Here is a 13,536-nt window from a genome sequence, read left to right as displayed (position 1 = left end):
CAGAAATGGCAGAAGTGGAGTTGCCCCAGGCTTTCCAGCCTGCCATCAGAACCACTGCTATCCACATCAAATTCAGCCCGATCTCTCTTAAGTTCCTGAACTGTCGTATTTTGCATTTTGCAAAAATAATATGGACCAGGGTAGGTGCTGCACAGCTCAGTTAGTTAACAACATGATTCAGAATAATGCAGCAAGGCACCTCACCTTTCCCACAGTGATGCAGCTGCCATGTGAAAGCAGCCAAGAACACGGTGACACAGCAGACCTCCTTCCTCCACTATGATAACATGTGAAACAAATTTACATCCCTTTAAGGTACAAAGAGCCAGCAAGAAAAATTATTTAATTACGGCTAACAAGAGAAGTTAAAGATTCTATTAGATCAAAGGAAGAGGCATATAAAACTGCCAAAAAAGTAGCAAGTCTGAAGATTGGCAGCATTTTAAAATTTAGTGAAGGAGAGCAATTGATAAAGAAACAGAAAATCAAATATGAAAGTAAGCTGGCGAGGAACATAAAAAATACCCATCAAAGCTTCTATAGGCACGTAAAAAAGAAAAGGTTTGTAAAGACAAATGTGGGCCAATCACAGGCAGAGAATGAAGTATTTATAATGTATAAGGGCAGCATGGTGTCACAGCGGTTAGCACTGCTGCCTCACAGCGCCAGGGATCTGGGTCTAATTCCAGCTTTGGGCGACTGTGTGGCGTTTGCATGTTCTCTCAGTGTCTGCGTAGGTTTCTTCCGCGTGCATCGGTTTCCTTCCACAGTCCAAGGATGTGCAAGTTAGGTGGATTTGCGATACTGAATTGCCACTTAATGACCAAAGATATCTAGGTTAGGATATTGGCCATGGTAAAACCTTGGGGTTACAGGAATAGGGCAGGGACTGGGTCTTGGTGGAATGTTCTGTCGAAGGGTCAGTGCAGACTTCGTGAGCCGAATGGCCTCCTTTTCCACTGTAGGGGCTCTATGTTACTACGTAATAATGAAATGGCAGAGAAACTCAACAAATATTTTGTATCTACCTTCACAGAGTAAGTTTCAAAAATCTCCATAAAATAGTGGAGATCCAAGAGGACCTAAAAGAAATTAGTATTAGTAAAAAAGTAGTGCTAGGGAAATAATAGGGTTGAAAGTCTACATCCCAGAGTTGAAAGACATGGCTGTGGAGACGTTACACAAGAGATGATGGATGCATTGGCGATCATCTTTTAAAATTCTATGAATTCTGATGCCTGCAGTCTGGAAAGTAACAAAAAGTAACCCCACTACTTATGGAGGAGGGAGAGATAAAACAGAAAACTACAGACCTGTAAGCCTCAGTGGCAGGAAAAAATGTCAGAATCTATTATAAAGGATGTGATAACTGGGCACTTACAAAATAATGGTGGGACTGGGGAGAGTTCACATGGGTTAATTCTATCATATCCAAGTATTCAGTGGAGCTAAATGTGAAGCATGTTACCACTCACTAATTGTATCAGCTTCTCCACCCATATCTCTTTATCTCATTTATGTTAGTTCGCTAGCAGTTCAAAGGCAAGCCTTTCTTGAGAATTGAAATAAGGCTAGACTTAATTACGATAACATGTACCAAATAATGTGCTGAACCCACTCTTGCAAGTAGCATGGCTTCTTTTGGCAATTATAGTTTATGTTGTCATTATTTTTGACTTGTGCTTGCCGTGTCAGCTTGGTGCTGGTATTATCCCTTATAGCATAACATAGCTTCTTTTAGCCTACATTGTCTTCTCATGGATAAATAAATCTGTTCTTTCTTCCCCAGACACACTGATATGCTCTTGTTTCCCTTAGATTTCTCTGCATTTTCAACCTTGCCATTTCAATTGATTGTTGACCAGATACTTGTGGCACTGCTTTTAATCCATGTAAATAGTTAAAAGTGGAATTTATTTGATCTCTGCCATTGAGATGCTAGTCTTCACCCACGGTCTTCAACACTGCCTTTCAATTCTGTGATCTCTGGAAGGATAAGGGCAGTAGATACATAGAAATACCACCACCTGAAATTTCCCCTCTAAGGCACACACCATCCTGGCTTAGAAATATATCACCATTCCTTCACTGTCGCTGGGTCAAAATCCAGGAATTTCCTCCCTAATGGTACTATATAGATTGTAGTGGTTCAAGAGGGCAGCTCACCACCACTTTTTCAAGGGGAATTAGGAATGGGCAATAAAAGTGCTGGCCTAGCCAGTGATGCCCACATGAAAAAAAAATTAAAAACCTTTAATGAACTGTCAAGTTTGGGATTTTTAAATTTTTTTTTCATTCTAGTGGCCCAAAGTTGCTGGAAGCAAAACATCTCAACCCAACCAAAATATGTGCCTTTTGTTTACTGCCCTGGTAAAGATAATGTAGTCCAGGTCTAACAATTAAACCGCAATATGCTGGACTGCATACTGGGCTCTTGCAAGATTTTCACACCTTCAGTCTATTCAATACAGAACTAAATTTATATAGAAAACAGGTGGTGCTAAACACATATTGGAACCAAGCAAAGGGATACTGAACTTCCTCTGAAGAAGAAAGAAACTTCAGTGATGGGAGAAACTAGGCACTCAATAATGACCCTGCTCATCACTGAGGTCATGTGTCTGTATGAATCACATAAAATCTCCATCCATAGCAGCCAGTCATTCCAGGTGAGACAAAAATCAGAATTCCATCCGACATCAAAACACAATAAATTACATTAAAAGAATCATAGATAACTAAATATAGCCCCTCACTGCTGCTTGATCCAGCTTCACAGTACACTGTAAATAGCTGAGTTGGGTGACATGTTCCGTGAAACAATATTTAACATTAAAACAAGCCATCTGACCTAATTTCACAGGAAGAACAAAGTCTAGTAACTCGCTTTCAAATATGGAAAAAGATTTTTGCAACCCTTACCTGGGAAAAAATACACTTTCCAATATCCATCATTTAAGTAAAAGATTGATGCTCAGAATCAGTGGAAGATGTACAAACATCAACCTGGCTGAGATTTCACAGCAACTATTTCCATAGTTCTTCAATTTGGATCTATGTTCAACATTTGAATTCATTGGTGTAAACTCAATGGGCCAAGTCACTTCCATATGTTCCTTTCTATGAATGCTCACAATTAGTTGTATTTTTTTCTTCTGATGTGAAAACACACCATCTCAAGTCCAATTTCCCACCCAGCTTGGATTAATTCTTTGTCCCCTGCCAGGAGTTTTGTTTCTAGTGGATTTTATACATCCACCTAAAAGAGCACTCAGGGATCTTTGGTCTTATCGAAAAGACAGCACCTCTCAACAGTGCAGTATCCTCTCAGTATTACACTAAAATGTCCACCAATGTTTGTGTCCTTAAGGGTCTGAAATAGGATTTGAATCCACAACCTTCTGATTCAGAAGTGAAAATGCTATTCACTGAGCAATGGCTGACATTTCAAAATTAAATTACCCATGGAAGAGCTCCTGAGGTGATAAAAAGTGAATATATTATTGGAGGGGCATTTCCCCCTGGAAAACTGAGACAGAAAATCATGAGTTTTGATGATAGCACTACTCTGTGGAGGAGCTGGCAAGTTTATCCTTGGTTACTGGTCAGTATTTATCCGTCAATCATCATAAAAAGATTAGCTGGTCATTATCACATTGCTATTTGTGGGAGCTTGTTGTGTGCAAATTGATTGCTGCATTACCTACTGACAGCGAATACACAATCAGAAAGTACTTAATTGCCTGTAAAGTGCTTTGGGACCGCCTGGGGTTGTAAAAAGTACTGCATAAAATCAAAGTCTTTCTTTTCTTCAAACCCATCATAGCAATTACAACATCTGTCAAATCCTTTCTCCCTGCGTTGCTTTCCTCTTGTGGCAGACAGTGGTTTGGATGAAATTCATCAAGACTAGCACACCTTATTTTAAATACCAAAATTTTCAATCTCCTCTGTAATGTGTCGAGTGCTGATCAAGTAGCCCTTCTACTCGACAATGCCAACATGATTTAACGTACAATCTGACTTCCTGTGCACTGCCACAACCAACCCCATCCCTTGAACTTTCTGTGCTTAACAACTTAATATTGTTCTGATCAATCATAGCCCTTTATCATAGATTCTGCCTTCAGATTTGGCTGGTTCCACTCAAATGTTTATTTATCTTCCACTACACTCCCTTCTATTTATGAGCTGTTTTACTCACCTTTTCTCTGTCTTACGCCTTTTCACAGCCTGACTGAGATGACCTTTATAAAAAGAAAAAAGTATCAAAAAAGTTTAATTGCTTAAAATAATCAAATTCTGATGATGGGACTCTATTCAAAAGTCTAACCTATCTTTACTTCAGATGCTGACGGACCTGCTGTATGTTTCCAGTATTATCAGTTTTTATTTCAGGTTGACAGCATACACAATTTATTTTGTTTTTAACCCCCAGGCCAAAGTCAGGGAGAACGGAGAGGGTATACTAAGACAGCAACTACCAGAGCAATGGAGCCTGACGCTTACATTGCACCTTTTCAAAGTAGGCCTAGATAAAAATTTTACGGTATATCATCATTACAACACACAAAGAATTATGATTTATTTGAAAAGCTTTTTGTTGCTCTATCCTGTGCTGTGTCTTGATCATTAAAAAAAACTTGAAAAATGCTTGTCATGCAAATTATCACAAATGTCACATTCAAGAAAAACATTATTTGTCTGACCTCAGGAGAAGCAGAGTATTTACAAGTACCTGCTAACCTATAAATAACCCCTGGACATACCTCCTTACAGATGATCTATCCTGTTTTGTTTCAGCCTATCTTTTGGTTTAGTATCAGCCAGACCATTGCAAATTTGCTGGTGAGATTAACTAACAAGAATGGATGGCACCTTAGAAGTACCTTCTTTAAGGTGGTATGGTAGCCAACAGTTGGAGTTGTACTAATGTCAACTGAAATTACTCTTCTATGATAATTCAGGATTGAATGTGAGTTCAATTCTTTTGGTGGTGGGATCAGCAATGCCTTCAAACCAGCACCTCTCAACCATCCCAGGAAAAACTTCAACTTTCACTGTTTACATAAAATAAACATCACAACTGGCAGAAATCAAAGGGATGCAAGGTAGGTATAAATTCTTAATAGACTAATTTATAATGAGCTTCTTGAAAATTAGACTTCCTCTTCAAAATATAGATTTTTAAATCATGTTTCACTGAATACTTTTGGTGCCAGTGCCTGCTTATAACAAAGCACCCTGCCTTAATACTCGAAAACAGTAACATTAGCGATCAATGTCTGGGGTATCATTACCTATAGAAGAATGATCTTTCACAGATTTGTATAGGTCTGTTAAATATAGTGCCGCAGCAAAGGTCTGATAAGCTATAGGGATAAGTCTATTCAAGTGATTATGTGCCCTACAGAAACACTGAACCACAGATAAGGGTCTGCTGCAATGTAAATGGGCAATGGTACCTTCATGTGAATCCATACTGTTCCTTCCTAACAGCTAAATTCTTCACTTCAACCTTTGTAGCAATGATTCTCAAATTGTAAAACATAATATGGGCCATTCTGAATGAATACAGTTTGAATATTCCAAATGAAAGTTTATTCCTATGCCAGTTGGCATTGGTTTATTTCCTGCAAAAGGAAGTTTTAAAAAAGAGCACACAACACATCATTTAGAAAAGCTTTGTCAAGTCTTGATGTTTAATTTACTTAGGAACCGTAGAAATTACTTTAAATCACACAGCATGTACACTATTCAAAATGGTCAAAGTCACAATAGGAGTAAATATGTTTAAGTAATATTACCAATGTCAACATGTATAGACAGTGAGAAAGTAGAGGCTTTCTAAATCTTTTGATTAGGTGGGCCAGTAGAGGTTTGAGAGCCATTGCTGGAGAGTATAAACCTTTGTTTCGTAACACTTTCATCTAGATAAACAAGACTTACAATCTCATCACCCTCCTTGGGAGAAAAAAAGCGCCCGCCTTCTCCACGCTTTCGCTGCATTGCGTGGCGATGACGTGACTCGTGAAGGTATTTCTGTAAAAAAGAAACAAATGCTTCAGATATATCAATAAATAACTAGTTACAACAAGACAACTTCAACTCAAAAGAATAGCCCACTGAACACCAGCAGATTGAAGTCGATTTTCTGCTTTGCAGGCTGTCTTTACGCACCATAACTGAACCCACGTTCCCAAGACAGAAAAAACACAGGAGCATCGCCTCTTTGAGAGATGGTCATGTCACACAAATTAACTTCCTTTTTATACTCATTATAAAATGCATTTACTTAAAATTATCCATAGTTACTTTCACATTATGCTATTTAAGTATTCATACGTATTTTAAACTGTCGACTGTGGGCTGGGTGGGTGAGATCTTGGTATGTCAAACACAGATGATTAACCATAGTCACGAGGGACCATAGGTATCTCTTGATGAGAGATAAACAAGTGGTTACATAGCTCAAGGGGAACTACTCTGCATCAAGCACGAGGCAACGCAAGAAGGCAGGCCTCCATGAACCACCTAGTACAGGGATTGAAGCAATGTCATTGGTGTAATTCTGCAACATACGCCAGCCATTAGCTAGCTGGGTTAACCAACCCCCCACTGACAAAGGCAAACAGCCTCCTGCACCCTGTACAGCTTCAATGCAGGGCCCTGTCTCTCCCTTCTGGCAAGTTACTTGCTTAGTTTACCAACTTAAAGAAACGTGTTTTGGGCTCGAATCATTTTCCCTAGGAGCAGAGACCAAGGTTTCGGATAAAAAGGATTTACTTCTAATCACTCTTTAACTGTATCCTTCCCATATTTCTAGTTTTAGTGCAAGGTATCATTTGGACACATATTTAACAAGAAGGGGGACATCATAGAAAATCTGGCCTATTGGCAGCTGGTTGGAGAGAATTCTCACAAATAGGAGGTCATGTCAGGTGGAAGGAGGTTCACGTGGGACACATTTGGCAGCAGATACCAGTTGGACTAACTGGCCAGTTTCTGTGACATCCGCAGGATCCCTACAGTGCGGAAGGAGGCCCGATTCAATGCAAAATGGATAGAGTTAACGTATTTCTCTCTGCTACAGTATAGTGCCAGGTCAACTTCAGCCTAACACTGAGTGGTTAGAACATGTAAGATTAAAACATGGTTTTTGGATAATTCTACAGAGCTGAGAGTTTCACTGTTCACGCATTCAAAATGTAAATTAAATAAAATTATCAACAAATGATAATTACTTTTTAAGCAAACATAAGTAGATTCCAGCTGCAATGAGATTCAAGTTGGTAATTTAAGCATAAAATGCAAGAAAATAAAGCATAGACCAAATATGCTTTGCCCCCAGTCTTCTAAAATATGACTATTAACACGTTGTTACCAGAACATACATTAGTAAAAATGTGCCACAGAGTTAAATCACCGCAAAAAGGTTATTTAGTTAAAAACAACTGACTGTGGTAAAATTTTATTCACGTCAAGAAGGCAGACATAGAAGATAGGAGCAGGAGGAGGCCATTTGGCCCTTTGAGCCTGCTCTGCTCCATTATGATCATGGCTGATCATCCAACTTAATAGCCTGATCCTGCCTTTCCCCCCATACCCTTTGAGACCATCATGCTTTGTTACTTACCCTCCTTTCTTTTGGAATTCGGCCTTCTGCCTCTAGTTTGGCTCTTGCTTGTCGCCTTTTTAAGATTCGATGATATTGTTTAGCGTTTACATATAACGGTTCTTCTTCCAGTAGTTCTGCACCTGGCAAAGGGATTCTCTGCATAGCTGGAACTGTACTAGCCCCTGGTACCATCTGCATGAGTTATCATAAAAAAGCCATTGTAAAAATTGATCCAGTAGCTTACTCGCCACTACAGATGACTAATGTTGCAACGTTATGTATGCTATATACCTTCCATGGTTTAGTAAGTTAGTGTATCCTATGAAAACCAGCAAACCTCAGAGTTGCATTATACCACAGCCTAGGTGACACAAACAAGAGGTGTTCCTGTTAATTCTATAAGAAATGTAGTACCATTTCCTCAGCAAACTCGAAGCTATAGCAAGAGGCTTTCCTGTACAGCATTATGAAATGATAAAATGTAGATTTATGCCAACAAGGCAAAATATTAACCAGCCATTGGGGACACCTGTCAATGGTTTGCTGGGATAATGGTATCATAGAATCGCTACATTGCAGAAGGAGGCCATTCGGCCCATCAAGTCTGCACCGACTCTCCGATAGAACATCCTAACCAGGTTCTATTCCCATATCTCCAGATATTTACCACACTAATCCCCCTAACCCACACATCCTGGGACACTAAGAGGCAATTCAGCATGGTCAATCAACCTAATCTGCGCATGTTTGGAATACTGAAATGAAAGTCACCCTGCATCACTGTCATGCCTTAAGCAGCTTGCTCAAGCTGGTATTAACTCATGAGTAGACTGTATATCTTCATGGACAACGCCAAGAGACACTAGAGATGTCAGGAAGTAGGAAACAATGACAACTGTATGCAAGAGAGATTTTCAGAGAAGATGACATTAATGATAATGTGGCAACGTACATTTTTCACATTACGTTACTCATAATTAGAAAGCTGGAAAACAAGGGGTCAGTGGGTGGGCAACTTGCCTGTGCTTATAACGCATAACTGGTCTGGTTTACTTTAAGGCAAGCAGGACAGCCAACATATATAACATAGTTGAAATTCCCCTGTGCCTTCACTTGAAATATCACTATATCTTTGCTTAGTACACTGCCTATTTAGGTTGACTAGAAGAGAACAATGGGTAGGAACTCATATCCTACCATCTTACAGCTTGATACATCTTTGTCACACAAGTTAGAATATAACCAGTGGTTCAAAATGTATTTGTTTCAAGGATAGAATCTGATATTTGTTATTTTAAACAGGCCTTGCTCTGATTGTAGGAATAAATATTCTGCAAACATTGTGATCTATTCAGAAGATTGCCACAAATTAGACTTACCATCACCATACCACCCGCATTGACCATACTTCCAGCAACTGGTAGTGTTACCGTTACAGTGCCTTGGCTGCTATTTGTGGTACTTGTGCTGGCTCCCGTCTGGACAATTTGGGCCCCAGCAAGGCTGGCAGCAGGAATCGTGATCATGCCTGTAACAGGGACTGCAACTTTAGCACGTAACACAAAGAGAAAGACAAGAGAAGACAAAAAGGAGACAAACAAAAAGAGGGCAGAGTGAAAACAGAGATGAGGATTCAGACAGAGAGATGTAAGAGAGAACAGAGGGAAAAAGAAAAATGAAAGGAACAAGATTAATCCCTTCACTTTTCAAGAAAACAACAAATATCTTTCAAATTTTGAGTAAAAAGCATAAATGTAAAAGCAAACTGGCACAGAAAGATTTATTTCTTTAATAAAATTGGTCTAAAAGTAATGCAAAGCAGAAAACATAGCAAATAAAAAATGATCCGGATTTTAAAATACGTAGCTAATATGCTTTAATCCTGTTGCGAACATCCAATATCATAATCTGGGCTCCATGTGCGTTTTTTGCAGAGTTTGTGGTCATAAATGACAGTGTAAATTTAGCAATTTTTGATCAAAATGAAGTAAGCTTCCAATCTCATGCTTTAGAATCGTATTAGTAAATTAAACTAAGAGAAACTAAACAGAAAAATGAAAAAAAATGAACTGGAGGGTATGTTACCCTGATCACATTGATCATTTGATTTAAAACAGTAGAGACCTTGAAAAGGCTACTTGCCTTACTGAAAAGAAAAGACCCAATAAAGGACTGGAGGAAGAGACGGAACATGACAAATTTTTGTGGAAATTTAAAGCAAATTAAAAGAAACACATTGTATTTTATCTTTGGAGTTTATCAAGTTAAAATTAATAGCCCTATTTGTAATGGAGTGATTTTTGCTTTCTAAACTAAATGTTTATACCCGTACATATATATATATTGGAAAGTGAGTAATGGCTTGCTGCAGGAAGCTTGATCCATGGTTGCTTTAACTCAGCACATTAAATCGTATTCAGATATATTTAGCCAATAACAAAATGGCAGCTCTGAATAATGCATATAACTCATTTAAATAGTCTGCAGTAAATGTCAATGCTTATCACTTCATCTTTTGCTTGAACTTTTACAATTCCAACTAAATGTTGAAACTTTTCCTAAATAAGAACTGGAGGAAGAGCAAAATGCTGCTGCTCCCAATAGTTAGCATTGCACAATTTCCTGTATCCTGTAGTGCTAGCGTGGTCCAAAGAGGCTACAACAACAAAGCTGACCTTCTCGCCCCCCAATCCTACTTGTGACTTTTTCTTTTTAATCACTTTTTGCTCACCAGCTGTATTTTTCTGGAGCTAGCTGCCAAGAGCCGTGACACTACATGGTCTGTCCTTCAACTCTCCTCTTCCACCAAAATGTACGGAAGCTTCCAGCTTCGAATCAGCATTTCACACTAGCAGTATTAAAGAGATCTTGGTTTGACACACCCACAATTGCAAGGGTGGCCTCATTATTGTAACAAATTTTCAGTGTGATTTAGAAACATGCAAAGCAAGCAAACTCTGTTAGGTGTTAATAACAAGATATCTTCATACAAACAAATGGAGACTCGTTAGTGCATTCATTGATGCAAGAATAACGAAGCAGGTTTTCTTGTTCTTATGCCTGGAGCTTTTGGGTAGTCTGGAAACAATTAATATGAGAATATCAGACAGATTCCGTTTGTACATATATTCCTCGCTAATCAACTTTCCTGTAATAGCTGTACCCAGGAAATCCGCTCAAATAAGATGCAGGGTGAAGGAAAACTGTGGCACAGTTGAGGTGCAGCTGCAAAAGGTGAGGAGGGCTCATCGCTTCAATTAACATCTAACAGTTGCAGCAAACTGGATCAGTTGTGCACAGAACCATTAACAGGACTTTCTTGGAAAATGACATCTATAGCCTCCTGCGTTTCCAAACCCTAGTTACAGCAAACCTGTCCCATTCCATTTGAAGAGATGAGACTGAACACGCTTTGGCCATTTGGTTTGCTGAGCAGAAGCAATATGAAAATTAAGGGTGCCACTGACCATCATATTCAATTGAGGAAAATTCCTAATCAATATGAACTGGAGTGAAAAGTGTGAAAGCCAGTGTTAATTGTCAATTCCAAAAAATTGACGTAGTCTAAATATCCGTAACTGCTTTCCTAAATTTATTGTTTTACTTTTTGCTTCTCATTACTGACTGCAGTAAATTGTGTTACTTTTGAAGGTGGTCCTTGAATGAGCAGGGATTATCAAATTTTACTTTTCTATCCTTCACATCTTTTGATTTTATTATTCCTTCTTTTCAAATAGTCCTGTGATCGAAAATGCATAACAGGTTCTTGTCGATTTTCTTGAAGACATTCAAAGTCTGATTTTAAATATTATAAAAATCCACCTTTTCTACTTGCTTTGCAATACTTTACCACCATTCTGATCATCAAACAACTCTCCCCATTAGCAAAGACAACATCAAATCTCAAGCCACAATTGCATTCTTTCCCTGCTCTGTTTATTGTTTGACTTGGGAACAGTGCAATTCCAATTATATAAAGGTTGACACTGTTCTGAATATCAAGATGTACTCCACCAAGTAGTATACAAGTGATCACCAATTCAACCATTAGCAACATAGTTTTAATCACTACTCCACTAGCCATACAATGCATTTCAAAGCACATATCAAGCAACTAACTATTGGAGCCAGTATGTATAAGCCATGACAGTTTTGAACCTGTACGTGCTAATGATTGCTCACTCTTATCAGAACGCATGAGAAACTAACATTTACTTACAGTAGCAGCTCGTAATACATTTATAGGAAAAAATGCATATAATTCAAATGAACAGCTATTCAAAGAAATGTGGCCAAGAGACCCACCAGAAGTTATACAGTGACAGAAAGGAAAGAGGAAGGAGATCAGCTGATCGAGTCAAAGCTGTTTACTCATAGCATTCTGATCAATATCAAAAAATAGGTTCCAACAAATTTGCTCTTACCTTGCTGGAGTATGGTGCCATCTGCATTAACTGGTTGGTACACAATTGTCTGCCCCTCTGCAGTCTGTGCCACCTGCTGTCCTTGCACTATTTGCTGTTGACCACATTCAATTATGAAAACAATTAAATTTTATTTTACCACTATTCTGAGTTAAACAGACATTTAAACTTATTTTATAGTCTACAGAATATGCATCAGGGAGAGAGCCTTACACAAGTATTATGGACAGCATATAGTCAGTTTTAACTTAATTTAAAGCTATAACTTTGTAGATGCCAGTTGTAGTGATGTTGAAGTTTGAAGAAAGTGGGTCAGTCAAACAGATAAGTAGGATGGAAATTGGAGATGTTGTAATTATGCTGACAGTAGATCAAAACTGGCAAATAACTTGGAAGAATTTCTTCTGGCTCAATCTCAATGCACACATCATATTCAAATTTACATGCACCAACCGATATGCATGTGTACCATGTACCTACCGACTTAAGCACAGCTTCTTCCCTGCTGCTGTCAGACTGTTGCATGGACTTACCTTGCTTTAAATTGATCTTTCTCTGCACCCTAGCTATAACTGTAACATTACATTCTGCACTCTCTCATTTCCTTCTCTATGGATGATATGCTTTGTTTAGCACGCAAGGAACAATACTTTTCACTGTGTGTTAATACATGTGATAATAATAAATCAAATAACCCAACATAATCTTTTTCAACTCTTCTCTGACTTTGCATTACACTTTCCATTGCAAGTTTAACCACAGGATTGGGAAATGGTTCTAATATGGTCTTCTCCAAGATTGTTGGGACTGGCTTCTAATAGCATCATTTAATATAAAGTGCTAGAGGACATTTTGTTTCTATTCATCCATCTGCACCACAAGCTGCTGATATCATTCATCTAGGCTAAATGGATTGATAGGGAAAAAAGCTTTTAGATTCTGACAAGCAATTGCTAGTGTAATCATTCTATTTGCACCATTTAAAACATAAGTTTGAAACATTTTGAGAACTGAAGATGGCAAAGATCAACTTAACTTTACTTATAATGGGACCCGGTCAATTTACGGAATTTTAAAAGGTCGCAACTGTAACTGGTTGAATAATGACCTTTGGCGTTAGTATCAAAAAAGTAATTTGTAATATGTCAATTTTCAGAAATAGCCCAAAATGTTTCAGATACAAATGACTGGCCTTGAAATGCAATAAATGCAGGAAAATGTGGTAGCTATTTGGTACATAAAACTAATTCCCACCAACGATAGTGAGATGAATCACATTGTTAATAGTGCCAACTGAGGGAGAAATGTTGGGCTTAAAACCAAGAAATATCCCTGTTCTTTTTCAAATAATAATATGGGATTCTCACCATCTAACTTAACAGTAAAAAGGGGTGGGGGGCATCATGACTGAAAGTTTCATCTGAAAACTAGTGCAGCATTTCTTCAACACTGCACAGTGTCAGCCTCAGTTAAGTTTACATGACCTAGAGTAGG

At 38.4% G+C, this 13,536-nt stretch overlaps 1 protein-coding gene across 6 annotated transcripts in view; it reads right to left on the bottom strand.

Moving 5' to 3' along the window:
* LOC145356842 (nuclear transcription factor Y subunit alpha-like) overlaps positions 1 to 13,536 on the bottom strand; it is a 48,833-nt gene that overhangs the window by 6,781 nt on the left and 28,516 nt on the right. For 2 of the 6 annotated variants that reach the window (XM_080209773.1, XM_080209770.1), the window contains 5 exons: positions 12,043 to 12,136; positions 8,998 to 9,164; positions 7,637 to 7,810; positions 5,950 to 6,042; positions 4,205 to 4,247 (listed from right to left, as the gene is read on the bottom strand). In XM_080209773.1, coding sequence (XP_080065899.1) covers positions 4,227 to 4,247; positions 5,950 to 6,042; positions 7,637 to 7,810; positions 8,998 to 9,164; positions 12,043 to 12,136 — 549 coding nt within the window. In that variant the 3' untranslated portion in view covers positions 4,205 to 4,226. Of the gene's footprint in view, positions 1 to 4,204; positions 4,248 to 5,673; positions 6,043 to 7,636; positions 7,811 to 8,997; positions 9,165 to 12,042; positions 12,137 to 13,536 lie in introns of those variants that run through there. The other 4 variants (XM_080209767.1, XM_080209768.1, XM_080209772.1 and 1 more) reach the window with 3 other exon arrangements.

This window comes from Carcharhinus amblyrhynchos, chromosome 22 (assembly GCF_965287045.1).
Source record: "Carcharhinus amblyrhynchos chromosome 22, sCarAmb.v2.hapA, whole genome shotgun sequence".
Classification (NCBI taxonomy): domain Eukaryota; kingdom Metazoa; phylum Chordata; class Chondrichthyes; order Carcharhiniformes; family Carcharhinidae; genus Carcharhinus; species Carcharhinus amblyrhynchos.
This window is presented reverse-complemented; position numbering and strand designations above follow the sequence as displayed.